The sequence below is a fragment of the Siniperca chuatsi genome, linkage group LG16 (assembly GCF_020085105.1).
Source record: "Siniperca chuatsi isolate FFG_IHB_CAS linkage group LG16, ASM2008510v1, whole genome shotgun sequence".
NCBI classification, from domain to species: domain Eukaryota; kingdom Metazoa; phylum Chordata; class Actinopteri; order Centrarchiformes; family Sinipercidae; genus Siniperca; species Siniperca chuatsi.
The window spans coordinates 28,569,542-28,589,541 of record NC_058057.1 but is presented as its reverse complement, the minus strand read 5'-3'; the positions used below and the strand labels follow the sequence as shown (position 1 = coordinate 28,589,541).

The window sequence follows — 20,000 nt, the reverse complement described above, 5'->3', positions numbered from 1 at the left end:
CGACTCCACGGTCCTGTTTCCCAGCGCTCCGCTCGTCAGCGCTCCAGAAACATGAACTGTGATCACACTACATAGTGAGGAACACACTCACGCTAACTGTCCTCAGTTCAGTGGGCAGTGATGTCGGTCAGGTGTGTCGGTGTCGTACCTGCAGCAGCAGGTGGTACTTGAGGATCCTCTGAACAGGTTTGAGCAGGTATGAACCCAGAGGCAGCGAACGCTTCAACAACGCCTGGCGCTCCCGAAAAAACTTAGCCAGAGATTTATTCCTCATGCACTCCGTCAGCGCCGCAACCGAACTGCAACAAGGTGTGAAAAGGTAAAAAGGTGTGAACAGGAACACTGGTTTTATCAGGTGGGAGCAAAACTGGTGCAAACAGGTAGAAACAGATGACTGCAGACTGCAGTGCATGAGTGAAAAACAGGTGTGAACAGGTGAAATCAGGTGTGAACAGGTGAAATCAGGTGTGAACGAGTGAAAGCAGGTGTGAACAGGTGAAATCAGGTGTGAACAGGTGAAAGCAGGTGTGAACAAGTGAAAGCAGGTGTGAACGAGTTAAATCAGGTGTGAACAGGTGAAATCAGGTGTGAACAGGTGAAATCAGGTGTGAACGCGTGAAATCAGGTGTGAACGCGTGAAATCAGGTGTGAACGCGTGAAATCAGGTGTGGACAGGTGAAATCAGGTGTGGACAGGTGAAATCAGGTGTGGACAGGTGAAAGCAGGTGTGGACAGGTGAAATCAGGTGTGGACAGGTGAAAGCAGGTGTGGACAGGTGAAATCAGGTGTGGACAGGTGAAAGCAGGTGTGGACAGGTGAAATCAGGTGTGAACAGATCTATAGACACCAGGTATGAATAGGCAGAAATAGGTGTGAACATTTGGAATAAAAAAAATCAAAAGGTGTTAAGGTGCGATCAAATTGAAACAGGTGTGAACAAGTACAATGGGTGTAAACAGACGGAAGCAGGTATGTGCAGACAGAATCAAGGAACAGGTGTGAACAGGTACAAACAGGTGTGAACAGGTGTGAAAACAGGTGTGAACAGGTACAAACAGGTGTGAACAGGTGTGGACAGAAAGAAAAGCTACTAAATGGACCTTGTGACTGTTGAGTCGACTGAATGTGAAACTAATTTAAACTCTGCAGTGAATCTGACGTTTCGGAGCAAAGAAACGAGTTAAATGATGTTTTTCACTCGGCAGAAATCTGATCCGAGTTCAGCTGGAAACCAGAACCTCGTCCTGCCTGAATCTGCGTGGACGCAGGCCGTCAGCACTCACTTTGGGTAGTTGGTGCAGTACTGGGTGTAGATCTCGAAGTACTCGCTCTGAAATGAGACGAAGCCGTCACAAAGTAAATCTTCACAAGCAAAGACTTCTCTGCATGTTAATATTTGATGTTTTGACATAATCGCAGTGTGATTTTCTGTAAAAACAAAAACGTCTTTAGAAACAAAATAATAAAATAAGTCACCATCAAGAGAATTAATCAATATCGTGCTTTCGATCAAAACAGAGGTCTGAAAGGTTTTAAATGGCAGGAGAAACTGTTTTAGTGACATTTGAACTTCTGCAGCTCATTAATCTTAATTTCTTGGAGCCAAACAAAATTATTCTTTCAGAAAATCATTTGAACGGCAGTAACGCATCGTTCTTTTATGATCACGTCTCACCTTCATGACGAAGCACCTGGCGACGGCGACGGGGTCGTTGTCGCACAGGTCGAGAGCCTGAAGCAGCTCGCTGCGAACAGGAAACACCGTCACCATGACGACAACAACAACAACAACAACAGTCATCTCCACTGAGTTCATCTACACACATGATGCAAACAGCAGTTTCATAGAAAACTGTTCACAGGTCCGTTTATTAACCGTTCTGGAGCTTTTGATCACTTCACACCATCTTCCTCGGCAGGTGGAGTCAAAGTGTAAAAATTCAGTATTAATAATAATCATTAAAAATGTTTAAATTATTTTTTTAAATGAGTAAATTTAAATATCTTCAGCTAAATGACAACTGGGCGACTATCTGCTGATGAAGACCATGTGATCGAAAGCTCCAGAACTGCTACTAAATGGACCTTGTGGTGAGGTCACTCTCTTCTTTATTTCTTTCACTTCAGTCGAAGACTAAACGGACCCGAAGAGGTTCAGAAGAGTCTCTAACAGCAGATGTCGTGGCGTCACCTGTCCAGCAGGCGGAGCTGCTGGCCGGTTTATTGATCAAGTCAGAATTGATAGAAAGTTTGTAAAATATAACTTCTGTATTAAATACTTTACATTTAGCTTGATTTAAATGAAGTCGCAGGAGAAATACCTGCTCACAGAAACTCAGGTTTAGGTAAGATTTTCAAAATAAAACTGCTGATGGTGAGAAACACAGCAAACACGGCACGCTGCTTTCAGCCGGGAGGTCCCGGTCTGGAAACCCAACTCACCCTGCGACGTGGCGGAAACTCAGCGAGCGTTTTCTCTGAGGAAGCGTTACAACAACACGCCTGTTTATAAACCCGGGGCCGCTCGTGGACTTTACTATTATTATTATTAATATTATTAATTATTATAATTCACCTGTTGAACTCGTAGATGTCCTCGATGTTTCCAAACAGAGCGCACACCTGCTCGGGACGGATCGACAGATCACACTGATCAATGATGTGAGCCAGGTAATCCTGGGGGAACATCCAAAGGTTAGAAATAAAATAAAATACATGAACTTTAATAAAAGTTAAATAAAGATAAAATACGTTCTAAGCCAATCGCAGGCTGAAAGTCTGTCAATATAAATAAAGTTGTGAACACAGAGTTTCTTCCTGTCGTGTCTCGGTTTGTCCAGCAGGGGGCAGACTGACGTCACTGTGCTGAAGTAATCTGATTACTTCCTGTTTGGATCAATTAAAGTGATCACCTCTGAACTTTGTCTCCATTTGTGTTTTTATTAGTTTTATCTGATTATTTATTACAGTGGCTTATAGTTATAATATATTTTATTCATATGGATTAATTATTTATATATTTATATTAATTATTACTTATCGTCAGTATCACAACAGTTTCTCTGCATTTCAACACTTAAACATTTTGAATTCAAATTATTTTGTTTTGCTGATTTATTTCTATTTAAATTATAATTCATCTCATTTATGTTCTGAATTAAATCTAAAATAAATCTAATTTATGTTAATAATTACATTTATTTGTTCATTTCTGCTATTTTTAAAATTTGTTCTATATCTATTGTATTTATTTCTATATATCAACAATTAATACACACAACAATAATGTAGAAAATTATTTGGATTGTTTTTGCATATTTAAAAAAACATGTAAAAATCATTTATTTCTTTATATTACACGTTTTAATTTGTTAATATTTTGACTCGTGTTCTTTTAAATATTTATTATATATATTTTAAATGTATTTTCTTTTCCACACATGATGGATTTAATATGTTGCATTAAATATTTAGATCATCTATGATAGAAATAATCTAAATCTCCTAACATCAGTATCGTTTACTTTCATATGTTTTTATCTGATATTATTGTTGTTATTATTATTGTTATTATTATTATTGTTCCATCTTATTTTTCTATTATTTTTGATTTTATTTGCCTCCTGAAATGTTTTGTTTACTTTAACCATGTGAAGCACTTTGTAACTTTGTAAATAAAGTTTATTTATCCATCATTATGTATTTAATGTATTGTTGACGTTTTGGATTCATATATTAAAACTTTTCATGCTGCAGTTTTTGTTCTTTAACGGCTGTTTTGTGTTTCTGTTGATCCTGAGTGAAACTGCCTGCAGGACGAGTCTCCGTCAGGCAGCCTGCGGGTCCAGATCTTCACTCTGGGTTCAGGTTTATCTGTGATCCTCACTGTTACACAAGCAGTTAATCCCGCTGCTGCAGAACGTCTTAACCGGTTAATTATAGTCTGTGACGGCGGCGTCATTAAGGCCAATCACTCGCAGCTCAGAGACGCTCGTCTGTCCTACAGTCATCAAGTGTCCTGAACCACACCGAGACTGTATCAGACCCTGTTTGGGATTCTCTTTACTTTTTCATCACTAGTAGTTCTTCATATCTCTATATCGTAGTCTTGATGGTTCGTGGCGGAGTCCGCCATCCCCGTGCTGGAGGGAAATTGCTTATTTGCACAGGAGGGATTGGCAGGAAACGCTGCGGCGTTACTGTTTGTTATTTGACTGATGTCAGCCTGTTCACTCTCCTGCAGCTGCAGCACAGCTGGATTAGCTTAGTGCTAATGCTAACACAGCATCTACCGCTGCTGCTTCACATTAAAACGCTCCAGCTGGCTTTTATTGTGAAGCCGCCACAGGAAACAGTTTGTTTGGCTGCACTGTAAACAGATAATAACACTTCCTTTGCGTTTTCTCATTTAAATACTTACAATTCTTTTAAAACTGTAATCTTGCATTTTGTGTGAAAATTAATCGAATTTACGTTTTTAAATATTTTATTTTATTTATATTATTTAAATATTTTCCATTTCTTGTCTTCTGTTTAAAAATAGATTTAATTTATTTCTGTTTCACATTAACAGTAATTCTTTTAATTTAAGCACAATAATCTTAAATGTATCATTTAAAAGCAATTAAATAATAAATATTTTTTCAATAACTGTCATACTGCAATAAAGTCTTTATTTTACTGAATATATTTAAATATCTTTGCGTCGACGAGACGTATTTAATATTCAGTTGATGTCGATATTTTACATTCATATTTAAAAACTTGACTTTTCTGAAAGAAGACGGCGTCGCAGCGTCGCAGCGACTCACCTCCACGATCATGCGCAGGTCTCTGACGTACATCCTCTCCGTCTCGATGATCTCCATGACGACTCGGTCCAGGTAGGTCAGCTGGGGGTTCGGTGCCATGCTTCTGGTTGCCAGCGGTGACGCCTGCTGGTGGCGGCCGGAGGCTCGGCTCGGCGCCGACTCTTTGTCGTTGCTGTGTGTTAAGTTTAGGCTCCGCCCCTTCCTGTTGGGCTCCTGTGGCCACGCCCCCTCGCCCTCTGCAGCGCCCCCCCCAGGGCTCAGTTCCAGGTCGTTGTCGGGGGTGTGCGTGGACGGCGGGGCGGCCAGGTTGTCGTCTCCGGAGCCCGAGGACAGCGTGGAGATCAGGCTCACCGGGCGGCGGTCGGAGGAGTCGGAGGGCGTGGCCGACGGAGCGCGCTCATTACTGCTGACGGAGGCGGTGGACAGTCGGGGCGACTCTGAGGAGAGAGGGGGTGATTGACAGGTCAGGATGACATCGTAATGATGTCACTGACAGCATTGAACAAATCAGCGCGGCAGGACGGCGAACACAAACTGCAGACTTCCTGTTTCCGGCTGCAGTCAGGAGACTGACGCTTCTGATGAAGAGAGCAGGATGATCGACACCGATCAATCCCAAAACTGCCTTGATCAGCTGACCCTGATCCTGATCCTGATCCAGACCCTGATCCAGACCCTGATCCAGACTGTACAATGTTTTGGTTCATCATGAGTGAAGAAAGAACACGAGTTTGTTCTGCTGACTGTTCGGAGGTTTTCGGCTGATAAGATAAAAATCCAATAACATTAAACTGGACAATATTTTAACAAAAACTGTACACAACCCATCATCATTATTATTATTATTATTATTATTAAACATATATACTGTTACCGATCAGCTGATATTTACTGACTGTTGCAGGTTGGAGACTTTTTGTCCTCCAGCAGCTGCAGATCCTCGAACGTCCACCAGATGCCGAAACCCCCAACTTCCCTTTACAGTCAGATTTTACACAATAAGAGTCTTATAATGATCTCTGAGCTTCTTTCAGCCTTTCACAATAAGAGTTTCAGGAGGAGATATTACAGACTGTTGGGAGTTTGTTTTTTGTTCCTGAAGCAGACGGCCTGATGTTGAGGATGTGATGTAACAGCAGAGTTAACTGTTGATGAGGTTATTATTATTAAAAACTCCCCGAGCTGAAAATAAACCTGTACTAACAGACGACATGACTCAAACAGATTCCTCTTCTACCTGTCAGGTTCTGTAACTTCCCCTCATGGACTCGGACAGCGAATCATCCACGTCCCTCAACATCTGAGTGTTTCGGATTATTGTTATCTGGCGAGAACACCTGAGGAATTTAAAGAATCCATCACAACAACTTTCTTAACTGTGTCAAAGGTTAAACATCATCACCATAAGGCCTTTATTCCACTATAAACCTTTTTCACACTGAACTGGACGTGTTTACTTCATGTTTTACACGTTGGCTTCACGGTGAAACGTCTGGACGGCTGTGACGGATTCTGTGCGCTGAGCGATAGATATGCGTGTTGATTTCAGGAGACTCGCTGTTTTACCGTGACGCCTCAGTTATTAGCCCGTCGGTGCTGTGAGCTACAGCTTGAGCACCATTTTTTAGTTTATATTTGTCTACATTCATTCAGACTGTCCCGTCAGAGCAGCCGAACCAGCGGTCAGCAGCTCCTGTCTGCAGTGGACCCGTGGACGGACAGACAGCTGTCTCTGGATCACTGTGAGACTGAAGGAAACTTAGAAACAGCAGGATTCTCAGGCAGGTTCTGCAGCTGCTTTCTTCTCTGGCGTCTCAGCTGGTTTCTGGAGGTTTATTCTGGACGGACGTCAGAGACGATGACGTCCTCTGGAAGTGCGAGTCGCGCTGAACGATTCGACGTGAGTTTCATGTCTGAGAGTTCAGACCTGACGGAGTTATGACTCTGAGATCATTTGTACACGTTGTTATAACTCGATTCCAGCCAGTTATAATATAAAACTCAAAGTTAAAATAATTCAGGGGGGCAGTGAACCCTCAAACTGCTCCAACACTAATCTAACCGGTTTAAATAAAGTTTGAACCACCTGTGGACAGACACCACAGTGATGACATCACTGTCCAATCACCCAATCACACCCAAGCAGCAGGTTGCCTCCACCCAAACAGACATCTGGTAACATGAAGCTGCCTGTTCACACTGATCCGATCTGATCAATAACACTGATTGATTCATGATTTATGTGATTAGATTCGTCCACAGTCTGTTGTTTTGATTCTGGAGCATGCTGTGATTATCTGTGATTTGACATTTATGTATTCACACGGCGGCCATTTTGAGCGCTCAGGTGGGAAACTCCATAAAGAAATGTCTTGTATGTAAAACAGATTACAGCTTAGAAAACGGTTATTAAGGTAACTTCCACACGACATGAGCTCATTTTTAGCAAGCTGATGTTCAGTCTAACTGTTTTTAAACGGTATTTTAACGGTCATTGAAATTATAAATGTGTTTCATGGCTACACAAGTCTAAACGTTGTGTTGCCCAAAGTGCTTAATTGAGAATTTTAAAACACATTTAAATAATTTAAATGAATATAAATAGTCATGTTAATAATTACGTGAATTTAAAACTGAACATTTTCATCAGCCTCAACTGTAATTTGTTAACACAGCATGCTAACATGCTATTTGTTAGCATGTTGCACTAGTCAAGGCAAGTCTGTACACTAACTAGAACTAACTGGCACTAACATGCTAAATACTACACACGTTAACATACTATTATGCTAAATGTTAGCATGATAGTATTTTCTACTAACACGATAAATGCGTAATTATTTAACAATAACAGTACACAAGTTAACATGCTAAATGTTAGCGTGTACAAATGACTTTTAGCTAAATTTAAATGTTTTTTCACCTCCAAATAACCAAATGATAAACCTCCACATCTACACGATAAACGCCATCACCAGAGCACTCAGTAAGTGCGCTAACAGCTAGCTAGCAGGAAGTGATAATCCCAGTAGGCGATCTGTGACATGTTGAATGTTTGTAGTAAAAAGCTGCTGTAGTTTCACACCCTCACTGCTCAAAATGGCCGCCCTGTGGTTTGGGTCGGTGTTAGCGAACATACCGGCTAACCACTCCTCAGAGGGTTTAGCTAAATATCTGAACAGCAGAGACACTGACAGCCCACCTGAGACAGAGAAAACACAACAACCAAACATTTAGAGTCGACCAGAAAACAGAAAAATAATTACAATTATAAAAAGAAAATGGATTCTTCTTTTTCTGATTTTAAATCCTCCTTTAACTGCATGTTTGAAAGTGAATGACGTTATCTTTGTTTATGCTAGCTACTAGTTACCCAGTCAGTCCGACGCTTTGGTTCAATATCTTGAATGTTATGCTAACACACATGCATGTTAGCACACTAGCGTTATATTACAAACTAACAGTAAGCTAATGAATGTTAGCAGACGTTACATGCTAACGCTCAGAATATTAGCATCATCTGTTCCAGCTTAGTAAACAAAACAAGTAAAAAACAACAATCTTCTGGTTGAAGTGTAAAATGGATATTTAAGTTTTAATCAATAAAATGTGAGCGAGTTTATGCTGCGTCTGTATTTTACAGAAGTGAGACTCCCGTACAACTTCTCCCTTAAACAAGGGTCAACAGACCGGTGACAAAATGTCCGCTGAGCGAATCCCCGACGTCTGAGTAAGAGTCAACACTGAATTCTAAACCACCGTCAAGCGAATGTTGTTTCACAACGGACTTGAAGAAACGCGGACTCGTCCTTTAACGCTAATTAACAGCTTATTAAAAAAACGCTCAGGCTTCATTTGCATCTATCCGGTGGGACTACGAGGCCACCATCTTGGACTAACGTGTACTAACACAACTTTATTCACCGGGACAGAAAAGCGTCGCCGCAGAAACACAAACTCCTCAAACCAGAAAAACCAGACGAGACTGTGTGTGTGTGTGTGTGTGTGTGTGTGTGTGTGTGTGTGTGTCTGCAGTTTGAAATTGTTTGTTTTCATTCAAACTGCAGACACACACACACACACACACACACACACACACACACACACACACACACTGTGTCCGTTAGCTGTTTGGCTTCCTGCCAGTGTGAAGTCAGCGAGGCGTATGGCCCGGCAGGAAGGGAATTTATGGACTCCAGCCACTTAAACATGATAACACGAGTGTGGACCAGTCACAGCTCGGTGTTTACATTCAAACACACACACACACACACCTGACCTTTGACCTCTGCAGCCGTTAGCGCCAGCATGATCGCACGCTAATAAGAAGTAGGTAAGTTAGTTTTAGATCATTAAAAGACATTTAAAAAATATATACAAGATAAAAAGTTTCAAAAATCTCAGTTTGAAATAATTTTATATAAATCTTTCACCCAAACACTTTTGATGTTAAGCTCATAAAATGTAAAGATATGTATATTAATAAAAAAGACAAAAAGCTTAAGAATCATCTTATAACTCAACTTGTGCCAAAACTCAAACTTGTGCAGTTTCACGAGGCTAATAAAACAGAAGCGAGGTGACGTTCGGCGTCACGGCGACGCTCTGCAGCGACTCACCGAACCAGCGGCGCACAAACACTCGTCTGAGCCGCCGCTCCTCCCCGCCGCTCCTGAAGGAGATCCTCACCTCCTCCTCCGAGCACGAACACCTCACCACAGCGACATCTCCTCCTCCTCCTCCTCCTCCTCCTCCTCCTCCTCCAGCCAGACTGCGCCACACGCTCCTCTGATACCCCATCAACTCAAATATGACCTCTGACAACTTCACAAGCTTCTTCTCAGGCGTTACAAACAAACATCAGAGAGAAAACGCCCAGTTTTCCTGCAGCTTTAGAGACACCTGAAGGCTCCACCGGTCAGGAGAGAGTGAAGTGAGACGCTGCAGTAAAACACACATGTGCTTTAACTCCAGAGGAGGAGGAGGAGGAGGAGGAGGAGGTGGAGCAGGAGGAGGAGGAGGAGGAGGAGGTGGTCAGATCATAAAATGAGAAAGAGGAGGGACAACAGACGGAGGAGGAGTTACTCAAAGTAAAGATCATAGAGGACAAAAGTTATTAAAAGGAAGGAAAGGAAAAAGGAAATGAGGAGGAGGAGGAGGAAGAGCAGGAGGAGGAGCAAAGGAGGAGGAGGAACGGGAGGAGCAGGAGGAAGAGCAGGAGGAGGAGGAGACAGGAGGAGGAGCAGGAGGAGGAGGAGAGAGGAGGAGGAGGAGGAGGAGGAGGAACAGGAGAAACAGGAGGAGCAGGAGGAAGAGCAGGAGGAGGAGGAGACAGGAGGAGGAGCAGGAGGAGGAGGAGAGAGGAGAGAGGAGGAGGAGGAGGAGGAGAGGAACAGGAGAAACAGGAGGAGCAGGAGGAAGAGCAGGAGGAGGAGCAGGAGGAGGAACAGGAGAAACAGGAGGAGGAGGAGGAGGAGGAGGAGGGAGGAGGAACAGGAGAAGCAGGAGGAGGAGGAGGAACAGGAGGAGCAGGGAGGAGGAGGAGGAGGAGGAACAGGAGGAGCAGGAGGAGGAGGAGGAGGAGGAACAGGAGGAGCAGGAGGAAGAGCAGGAGGAGGAGCAGGAGGAGGAACAGGAGAAACAGGAGGAGGAGGAGGAGGAGGAGCAGGAGGAGGAACAGGAGAAACAGGAGGAGGAGGAGGAACAGGAGGAGCAGGAGGAGGAGGAGGAGGAGGAACAGGAGGAGCAGGAGGAGGAGGAGGAGGAGGAACAGGAGGAGCAGGAGGAGGAGGAGGAGGAGGAACAGGAGGAGGGAATGATTATAGTTATCAGAGGAAGGGTCATAAAAAGTAGCAGAAGAAGAAAAGATCCTTCAGACCGTCCTGGAGACCACTTCCTGTCGGAGCTGAGTTAGCTTGCTGCTAATGCTAACTGAAGGTTTCAGGCAGCCAAACTAAAACTCACTTCTGGCTTCTTCTCAGCTGGAATTAGTTTTCATTGTTTAATTATTTTGTCTTGTTTTATATTTTATGCTTTGGATTTTACTGACATTTGTTTTCACTGTAAAGCTCTAAATGAATGCTGAATAAAGTTATTATTATTATTATTATTATTATTATTATTATTATTGTTATTATACATTTCCTGCTGCAGCGAGTCAGAGCCTCAAACGTTAACCTTACACCTGAGCTTCATCCTCAGCTCACTGTTAGTTTGAAGCTCTGTGATTGGCTGTTTGTTAGTGAAATGCACCCTGGGAGTCGTAGTTGACTTCTCTCCTCCAGATTTTATGTTCTCAGGCTTCTTGTAGCTTTTTATCAAAGATATTTTCTAACAAAGATCGCAAACTGAACATGAAGCAGGAAGCAGCTTTCAGTGAGGAGGACCACCCAGAACCAACCAGGGCCAACCAGGACCAACCAGGGCCAACCAGGGCCAACCAGGGCCAACCAGGACCAACCAGGACCAACCAGGGCCAACCAGAACCAACCAGGGCCAACCAGGACCAACCAGGGCCAACCAGAACCAACCAGGGCCAACCAGGACCACCCAGAACCAACCAGGGCCAACCAGAACCACCCAGGGCCAACCAGGGCCACCCAGAACCAACCAGGGCCATCCAGAACCACCCAGGGCCAACCAGGACCAACCAGGGCCAACCAGGGCCACCCAGAACCAACCAGGGCCAACCAGAACCACCCAGGGCCAACCAGGGCCAACCAGAACCACCCAGGGCCAACCAGGACCAACCAGGGCCAACCAGGGCCACCCAGAACCAACCAGGGCCAACCAGAACCACCCAGGGCCAACCAGGGCCAACCAGGACCAGGACCAGATCAGCATGAGGAAGATGCTGCTCACACTGTGTAACTCTGTTACAAACTGACAGCAGCTGCTCGCAGTTTGTTTGTTGACATTTCCAACTGAATTCTGGGAGCTGGAGTATAAAAACACACCTGCTGTTACCAGCAGTGACCACAGGGGCCGCCAAATCCTCCAGGCCTGGAATCACCTCTGTGATTCAAGGACTTAAAACTTTATTTGTCACAAACACAACTAACACGCAGTGAAGTGTACAGTGCCGTGCTCCTCGGGTTGTTGAAACAGATTTACAGAGGACACGAGGCAGAGGACACCCAGAGGTCAAAGGTCAGAGGAAGACGGCAGCCGTCATTAAAATCAGAGCTCGCTGATGGAAAACAGAACAACAACGCAAACAGACACGCGTCATCAACTCCCAGCATGCATCTGTATTTAGAAACGTGCAGCTGACCCGACTGATCCGGGCTGGAGACCGTTTGAAGTGGTCTGACCTTTAACTGGACTCACTTCCTGTCTGACCTACAGGACGCTCTGAACTCTGCAGGAACAAACAGCAACGGGCCGACTAAACTGCGACCAGCTGTTCGCTTTACTTTGGACATTTTCTAAACGAGATGAAGCTTTTAACCCCCTAAGATCCAGTTTGCCCCTCTGTCATTCCCATTAAGTAAGTTAAAGGTTATTAAAATCCCCTTCCTGCCCCCCGTAGTGGTTTTTAAAGGTATCAGAGAAGCAAAGTGACTCTGACCTCCGGTCCTTGATGCAGACAGCTGGTCTCTGGTCTCTGTGCTTCAGAAACAGAGTCTCATCAGTTTGTCTCTGATTCAGACTTCATTATATTTACAGTCAAATATTCAGCAACTGAAATCAAAGTTTTCATTTTCACTCGACATCGTTTCAAACCCCGAGGCAGAAAAGACTCTTTGTGTTCTGAGAGCAGCGTCTTTTTGTGGGTTTGTTTGTTTGTTTGTGTCACTGAGCGTCTCGGAGGGGCGGGGTTATGAGGCCGAATAATGGCCGACTGTTCTGGAGACACAACAGAGTTGTTTAACCACGACGTCTCGTCCTGATGTAACAGGACAGATTCGTGCTGTGACTTCAGACGTCCAATCAGCTTTTGTTCGCTCTATTTATATCGATGAGGGCGGACAAAATATTAGAAACACCTCTCTGAAACAGAACAGACAGGAAGTGGCGTCCACACGGACCCGTCCACACGTGCTGTGTTTTATTTCTGCTGCTGTTTGAAAGCGCCTCTCAGGGTTAAAACGGCACATTTCTAAAGGGAGTTTTGTATTATACAAAGATACAAAAGTATATCATGTAACTTTAGTTCGTTCAGTCTTTTGTCTCGGCCCTGCTGACCTCAGATCTGTTTGTTTCTGTTTTATGTCGATCTCAAACCGGCAGATTCCTTCGTCTCCTCTGTGGTGACTCAGGATTGGTCGGCTGCAGACAGACAGGAACATTTAGTGCTGAACATGTTGACGCATCACTTCCTGTCAGAGTCACACGGACGTGAATCTCTTCTTCTGTTTACCTGCTCAGTTACTCAACCTGAGAGTTTCTCCTCTCTGCGGGGGAGGCGGGAGGATTATCAGGGAGGAGAGGCCGAGTTCCTGCGTTCCTCGAATGCCTCGCTCTGGGAGGGTTAACCCCTCGTGTCCCAGCAGCTCAGTGAGGCTTGTTATCAGGCGGCGAGTTCCTCACAGACCACCTGACCAGGACGCAGGCACAGGTGTGTGTCGGACATGCTGCTGTGTGTGTGTGTGTGGGGGGACACACGTGTCCACTGGGGGGACAGACAGAGAGAGAGACAGGCAGAGAGAGAGAGGCAGAGAGACAGACAGAGAGACAGAGAGACTTTCTATATTTAGAAAGTCTCTCTGTCTCTCTGTCTGTCTCTCTGCCTGTCTCTCTCTCTGCCTGTCTGTCTGTCTGTCTCTCTGTCTGTCTGTCTGACTGTCTGTCTCTCTGTCTGTCTCTCTCTCTGTCTCTGTCTGTCTGTCTGTCCGTCTCTCTCTCTCTGTCTGTCTGTCTGTCTGTCTGTCTCTCTGTCTGTCTCTCTCTCTGTCTCTGTCTGTCTCTCTGTCCGTCTCTCTGTCTCTGTCTGTCTGTCCGTCTCTCTGTCTGTCTGTCTGACTGTCTCTCTCTCTGTCTCTGTCTGTCTGTCTGTCTGTCTGTCTCTCTGTCTCTGTCTGTCTGTCTGTCTCTCTGTCTGACTGTCTCTCTCTGTCTGTCTCTCTGTCTGTCTCTCTCTCTGTCTGTCTGTCTCTCTGTCTCTGTCTGTCTGTCTGTCTCTCTGTCTGTGTCTCTGTCTCTCTGTCTGTCTGTCTGTCTCTCTCTGTCTGTCTGTCTCTCTGCCTGTCTGTCTCTCTGCCTGTCTGTCTGTCTGTCTCTCTCTGTCTGTCTCTCTGTCTGTCTCTCTCTCTGTCTGTCTCTCTGTCTGTCTGTCTGTCTCTCTGTCTCTCTCTGTCTGTCTGTCTGTCTGTCTGTCTCTCTCTGTCTGTCTGTCTGTCTGTGTCTCTGTCTCTCTGTCTGTCTGTCTGTCTCTCTCTGTCTCTCTGCCTGTCTGTCTCTCTGCCTGTCTGTCTGTCTGTCTGTCTCTCTGTCTCTCTGCCTGTCTGTCTGTCTGTCTGTCTCTCTGTCTGTCTGTCTCTCTGTCTCTCTCTCTCTGTCTCTGTCTCTCTTTCTGCGTACTGACGAACAATGAAACCGAGGCGGCGACCGGCAGCAGCCGCGAGGGACTCTACTGGACACATGAAGCGTCAGCTGGGCTTTCATCATCATCAGAAGTGTCCACTGTGTCCTCAAACCACCACAGAAGAAGAGTTTGAACCCTCAAACGACTCGTGCAGAAGCTGAATGTCAGGAGCTGAGTGAACGCTCAGCAGGCCAAAAAACTGCTGTTTTAACTTGAAATTCACTTTAAAACGACCTACTTCCTGTTTGAAGTTTTACAGTGTAGAAGATCAAAGTGTGTGTGTGTGTGTGTGTGTGTGTGTGTGTGTGTGTGTGTGTGTGTGTGTAATCTGTAATAATGAGGATTAAGCAGTCGGCTAATCCAGCAGAGATCACAACACCCTGCGAGTTTCTCGGGTTGTAAAGTCGACCGGAGTCTGGATCTTTCGGTTCTTCAAAGCTGCTTTAAAATTAATCGTTGTCATAGCAACAAGCGCTTACAAGCGCAGTTTATTGACAGTCGGATCGGGACGGAGACGTTTTACTGTGAAGCTCGAACAGGAAGTCGCTCAGACACAAAGAGTCACTCGATCACTCGATCGGAGACACGGTTAAAGACGAACATCTGATCAATAAAACTTAAATAAGAGCGCTCCGTTATTCAAGACAACGGCGCCAACAGATTAACCAACTTCCAACAGGATTCTTTTAGTCCGGATTAGAGAAGCCGCCTCCTGCAGGACGGTTAATGTGGAGGCCAGATTCAGAAACAAACAAACGGCATTATCAATCAGTGATCGTCAATAATCATCAATCAGCAGACACACCGATGATCTGACTGGCTGTTCACACTTCACTGTTAACTGATACTAATATAACCCAGTATTAACTCCAGAAACCAGCGATTATGATCCAGTATAAACCAGTTTAATACACCAGTATAAACCAGTTTAATACACCAGTATAAACCAGTTAAATACACCAGTATAAACCAGTTAAATACACCAGTATAAACCAGTTTAATACACCAGTATAAACCAGTTTAATACACCAGTATAAACCAGTATGTACACCGCAAACCACCAGTATAAACCAGTTTAATACACCAGTATAAACCAGTTTAATACACCAGTATAAACCAGTTAAATACACCAGTATAAACCAGTTAAATACACCAGTATAAACCAGTTTAATACACCAGTATAAACCAGTTTAATACACCAGTATAAACCAGTATAAACCAGTTTAATACACCAGTATAAACCAGTTAAATACACCAGTATAAACCAGTTAAATACACCAGTATAAACCAGTTTACTACACCAGTATAAACCAGTATAAACCAGTTTAATACACCAGTACAAACCAGTTAAATACACCAGTATAAACCAGTTTAATACACCAGTACAAACCAGTTTAAACCAGTTTACTACACAGTATAAACCAGTATAAACCAGTTTAATACACCAGTATAAACCAGTTAAATACACAGTATAAACCAGTTTAATACACAGTATAAACCAGTTTAAACCAGTTTACTACACAGTATAAACCAGTATAAACCAGTTTAATAAACCAGTATAAACCAGTTTAATACACCAGTATAAACCAGTTTAAACCAGTTTACTACACAGTATAAACCAGTATAAACCAGTTTAATAAACCAGTATAAACCAGTTTAAACCAGTTTACTACACAGTATAAACCAGTATAAACCAGTTTAATACACCAGTATAAACCAGTTTAAACCAGTTTACTACACAGTATAAACCAGTATAAACCAGTTTAATACACCAGTATAAACCAGTTTAATAAACCAGTATAAACCAGTTTAAACCAGTTTACTACACAGTATAAACCAGTATAAACCAGTTTAATAAACCAGTATAAACCAGTTTAATAAACCAGTATAAACCAGTTTAATACACCAGTATAAACCAGTTTACTACACAGTATAAACCAGTATAAACCAGTTTAATACACAGTATAAACCAGTATAAACCAGTTTAATACACCAGTATAAACCAGTTTAAACCAGTTTACTACACAGTATAAACCAGTATAAACCAGTTAAATACACCAGTATAAACCAGTTTAATACACAGTATAAACCAGTTTAAACCAGTTTACTACACAGTATAAACCAGTATAAACCAGTTTAATAAACCAGTATAAACCAGTTAAATACACCAGTATAAACCAGTATAAACCAGTTTAATACACCAGTATAAACCAGTTAAATACACCAGTATAAACCAGTTTAATACACAGTATAAACCAGTTTAAACCAGTTTACTACACAGTATAAACCAGTATAAACCAGTTTAATAAACCAGTATAAACCAGTTTAATACACCAGTTTAAACCAGTTTAATACACCAGTTTAAACCAGTTTAATAAACCAGTATAAACCAGTTTAATACACCAGTATAAACCAGTTTAATACACCAGTATAAACCAGTTTAATACACCAGTTTAAACCAGTTTAATAAACCAGTATAAACCAGTATAAACCAGTATAAACCAGTATAAACCAGTTTAAACCAGTATAAACCAGTAAAAGCTGTTTAAACCAGTATAAACCAGTAAAAGCTGTCGAGCCTCTGGTGCTGCTGATGTCAGCAGAGTGACATCAGAGCTCCTCTCTTATGTAACCCAGTTAAAGTCAGCTGGTTTCCATGGTGATTAAGAGCCTGGTCATGTGACCTGAGATTACCTTCAAGTGAACACACACACACACACCTGCTGCTGAGATCAATAGCCAATCATCAGGAGAATCCAGGTGTGTGGTGGGCGGAGCCTCAGGTTCAGGTAGTATTTCCTCCCTCAGATCATCAGAGTCTCTGAACCAGACTGCTCTCTAAATACTACACTACCCATGAGCCTCGGGGGCCGTTGCTATGGAGACGGCTCCACCCAGAGCGTTTAGTATCTGCAGTCAGGAACAGACTCTGGATCAGATGTTAAATCATCATGTTGACCACCAACCAAACTCATAACAAAAAACACCCAATTTAAGCCTCGCGCGTCTTTACTGTGTAACTGACATTCTGGAGCCGTTTCCTTCTATTCTGAGTCCCTCCGTGTTTCTAACTCTCTGTCCTCACGAAGCGCTGCGATTGGCTGTTTTACACACACGTTCCCCTCACTTCTTTCTTCACACCAACTCGTCCAGGCGAGGAAATTACACAGCGTTCATCCTGATGAACCTCTGAATAACAAACACTTCTCCATGTTCCCGTGTGCGGCGCCAACACGGACACACACGTCCGACCGATCGATCGATCGATCGATGACACAACAGGCCGACCGATCGATCACTGGATGACGTCTCACTCAGAGACTCAAGCGGCTGCAACAGGATGTTTGTGTAGAAGCTGCAAAACCCCAGCTTACCTTAAACAGAGCGCGGAGAGAGACGAAGACACGGGGGTCGACTGAAACCAGGTCTCTGCAGGTCTGAGAGCGTTCAGGTCTGTGAGTGTTCAGGTCTCTGCAGGTCTGAGTGGTCAGGTCTCTGCAGGTCTGTGTGTTCAGGTCTGTGAGTGTTCAGGTCTCTGCAGCTCTGTGTGTTCAGGTCTGAGTCTGTGTCCCTGCAGCTCTGACGGGAGGGGGCGAGGCTTAATCCAATTAGCCGGCGTGTGAGGCGCCGAGGCAGCGAGACGCCTGCTGGCTGCTTCCTGTCTCACAGAGACTCCAGTCGGTCCGCAGACTGGACTTTACTTGAGTTCTCTTTCTTATCCGAGTCTGCTGAAATCAAAGTGATCGATCGGCGGCAGATAACGGACCCCAAAGCCTCCACATGAAGGTCGAGACGGTTGTTCGGTACGAACTTCCTGTTTTTAACAACCAAAATAAGGAACGTGTTTTGTTTTAGATGTGGGGGAATCAACGGACGAACGCACCGTGAATATTTATTGATCGGGTGCGTCCCACAGACAGCTGCTGACATCACGGCTGTAACCCGATACTCACGTTTCACTAAACAGCTGTTCTCGTCTTCAACGTCAGCTTCGTCTTCAACATTCACACGAAACACCGAGAGACTGCCGGCAGTTTAATGACAACACAAACTCAACGTTAAATTATATATTTTATACTAATATTCGTCACAACCAATCACAGAATCACCTGATCAATAATTAATAAAAACATCCTAAAAAGAGAGAAATATTTGTGAAACGCCACAGAAGACAAACGATTAGAAGAGCGAAGAAAGTGACCCGTACAGAAAACCAATCAGCTGTGCGTTCAATAACACAAAACACTCCTGCAGCCGTCACTAAACAGGAAGTAAACAACGAATCAGCTCTGCGAGGAGGGAAACTCAACACGATTAATCGATCAACAGAAAACTAATCGGCAACGATTGTAATAATCGATTGATCGTTTGCGGCTCCTCCGCCGTGACGCTGACTCATTGATCAATGAATCTGATGATGATCGGCTTTAATGTTCTTCAGCCGATCGTGGAGCTTTAACCTCCAGCTGTGACCAACTGAACCCTGACCAATCACAGCCGGAGGAGGCTCATGATGAGGGACCGGGTCCTGACGTTCAGGATCCGGATCCGGATCAGGATCAGGTCTGAGTGCAGCTGCTAACAGACATTAACTTTCACTCCAGATGTGATTAATGAGAACCTGCGGACATGAAACGTGAATTTAACCCGACAGGTCTGCAGGATCAGAGTCCGATCCGGACTCTGGACTCCGGACTCCGGCAGCCACACAGCGTGACGTCACCTCCAACACACTGAGCTCTTATTAAAGACGCTCGGAGAGACAGACAGGCGTCTATTGTCCTCTGTAAGACGCCGCTGATGTTACCGAGAGCTGCCGGTTCCCTCCACCACCGACCACAGAGACGGACTCAGACCACAGCTGAGCTGCAGACAGACAGGCAGGCAGACAGACAGGCAGACAGACAGAGAGAGAGACAGGCAGGCAGGCAGAGAGACAGGCAGAGAGACAGACAGACAGGCAGGCAGAGAGACAGAGAGACAGGCAGGCAGAGAGGGAGACAGGCAGGCAGGCAGAGAGAGAGACAGACAGGCAGGCAGACAGAGAGAGACAGGCAGGCAGGCAGGCAGAGAGAGAGAGAGACAGGCAGACAGAGAGAGAGAGAGACAGGCAGACAGGCAGGCAGAGTGACAGACAGGCAGGCAGAGAGAGAGAGAGAGAGACAGGCAGGCAGACAGGCAGGCAGAGAGACAGAGAGAGAGACAGACAGGCAGGCAGAGAGACAGGCAGGCAGGCAGGCAGGCAGAGAGAGAGACAGGCAGGCAGACAGGCAGGCAGAGAGACAGGCAGGCAGAGAGAGAGAGACAGGCAGAGAGAGAGAGAGACAGGCAGGCAGAGAGAGAGAGAGACAGGCAGAGAGAGAGAGAGACAGACAGAGAGAGAGAGAGAGACAAACAGGCAGAGACAGAGAGAGAGACAGACAGGCAGGCAGACAGGCAGGCAGAGAGACAGACAGGCAGGCAGAGAGACAGGCAGGCAGAGAGAGAGAGACAGGCAGAGAGAGAGAGAGAGAGAGAGAGAGCAGAGAGAGGCAGAGAGAGAGAGAGAGCAGACAGGCAGAGAGAGAGAGAGAGACAGGCAGGCAGAGAGAGAGAGAGAGGCAGACAGGCAGGCAGAGAGACAGACAGGCAGGCAGGCAGAGAGAGAGGCAGGCAGAGAGAGA

General features: G+C 44.6%; 2 protein-coding genes across 7 annotated transcripts in view; one reads left to right on the top strand and one right to left on the bottom strand.

Annotated features, from left to right (window-relative positions):
* The window catches only part of LOC122862634 (pleckstrin homology domain-containing family G member 3-like), a 43,174-nt gene that overhangs the window by 13,743 nt on the left and 9,431 nt on the right, over window positions 1-20,000 (bottom strand). The window contains exons 1-7 of one of the 6 annotated variants that reach the window (XM_044168138.1): window positions 9,431-9,751; window positions 7,951-8,013; window positions 4,812-5,248; window positions 2,576-2,676; window positions 1,676-1,745; window positions 1,284-1,330; window positions 149-299 (exon numbers count right to left, since the gene is read on the bottom strand). In XM_044168138.1, coding sequence (XP_044024073.1) covers window positions 149-299; window positions 1,284-1,330; window positions 1,676-1,745; window positions 2,576-2,676; window positions 4,812-5,248; window positions 7,951-8,013; window positions 9,431-9,611 — 1,050 coding nt within the window. In that variant the 5' untranslated portion in view covers window positions 9,612-9,751. Of the gene's footprint in view, window positions 1-148; window positions 300-1,283; window positions 1,331-1,675; window positions 1,746-2,575; window positions 2,677-4,811; window positions 5,249-7,950; window positions 8,014-9,430; window positions 9,752-20,000 lie in introns of those variants that run through there. The other 5 variants (XM_044168140.1, XM_044168143.1, XM_044168144.1 and 2 more) reach the window with 5 other exon arrangements.
* LOC122862679 (P-selectin glycoprotein ligand 1-like) lies at window positions 10,515-13,420 on the top strand. Its single transcript, XM_044168235.1, has one exon. The coding sequence runs from the start codon at window positions 11,165-11,167 to the stop codon at window positions 11,654-11,656; it is 492 nt and encodes a 163-aa protein (XP_044024170.1). The 5' UTR covers window positions 10,515-11,164; the 3' UTR covers window positions 11,657-13,420.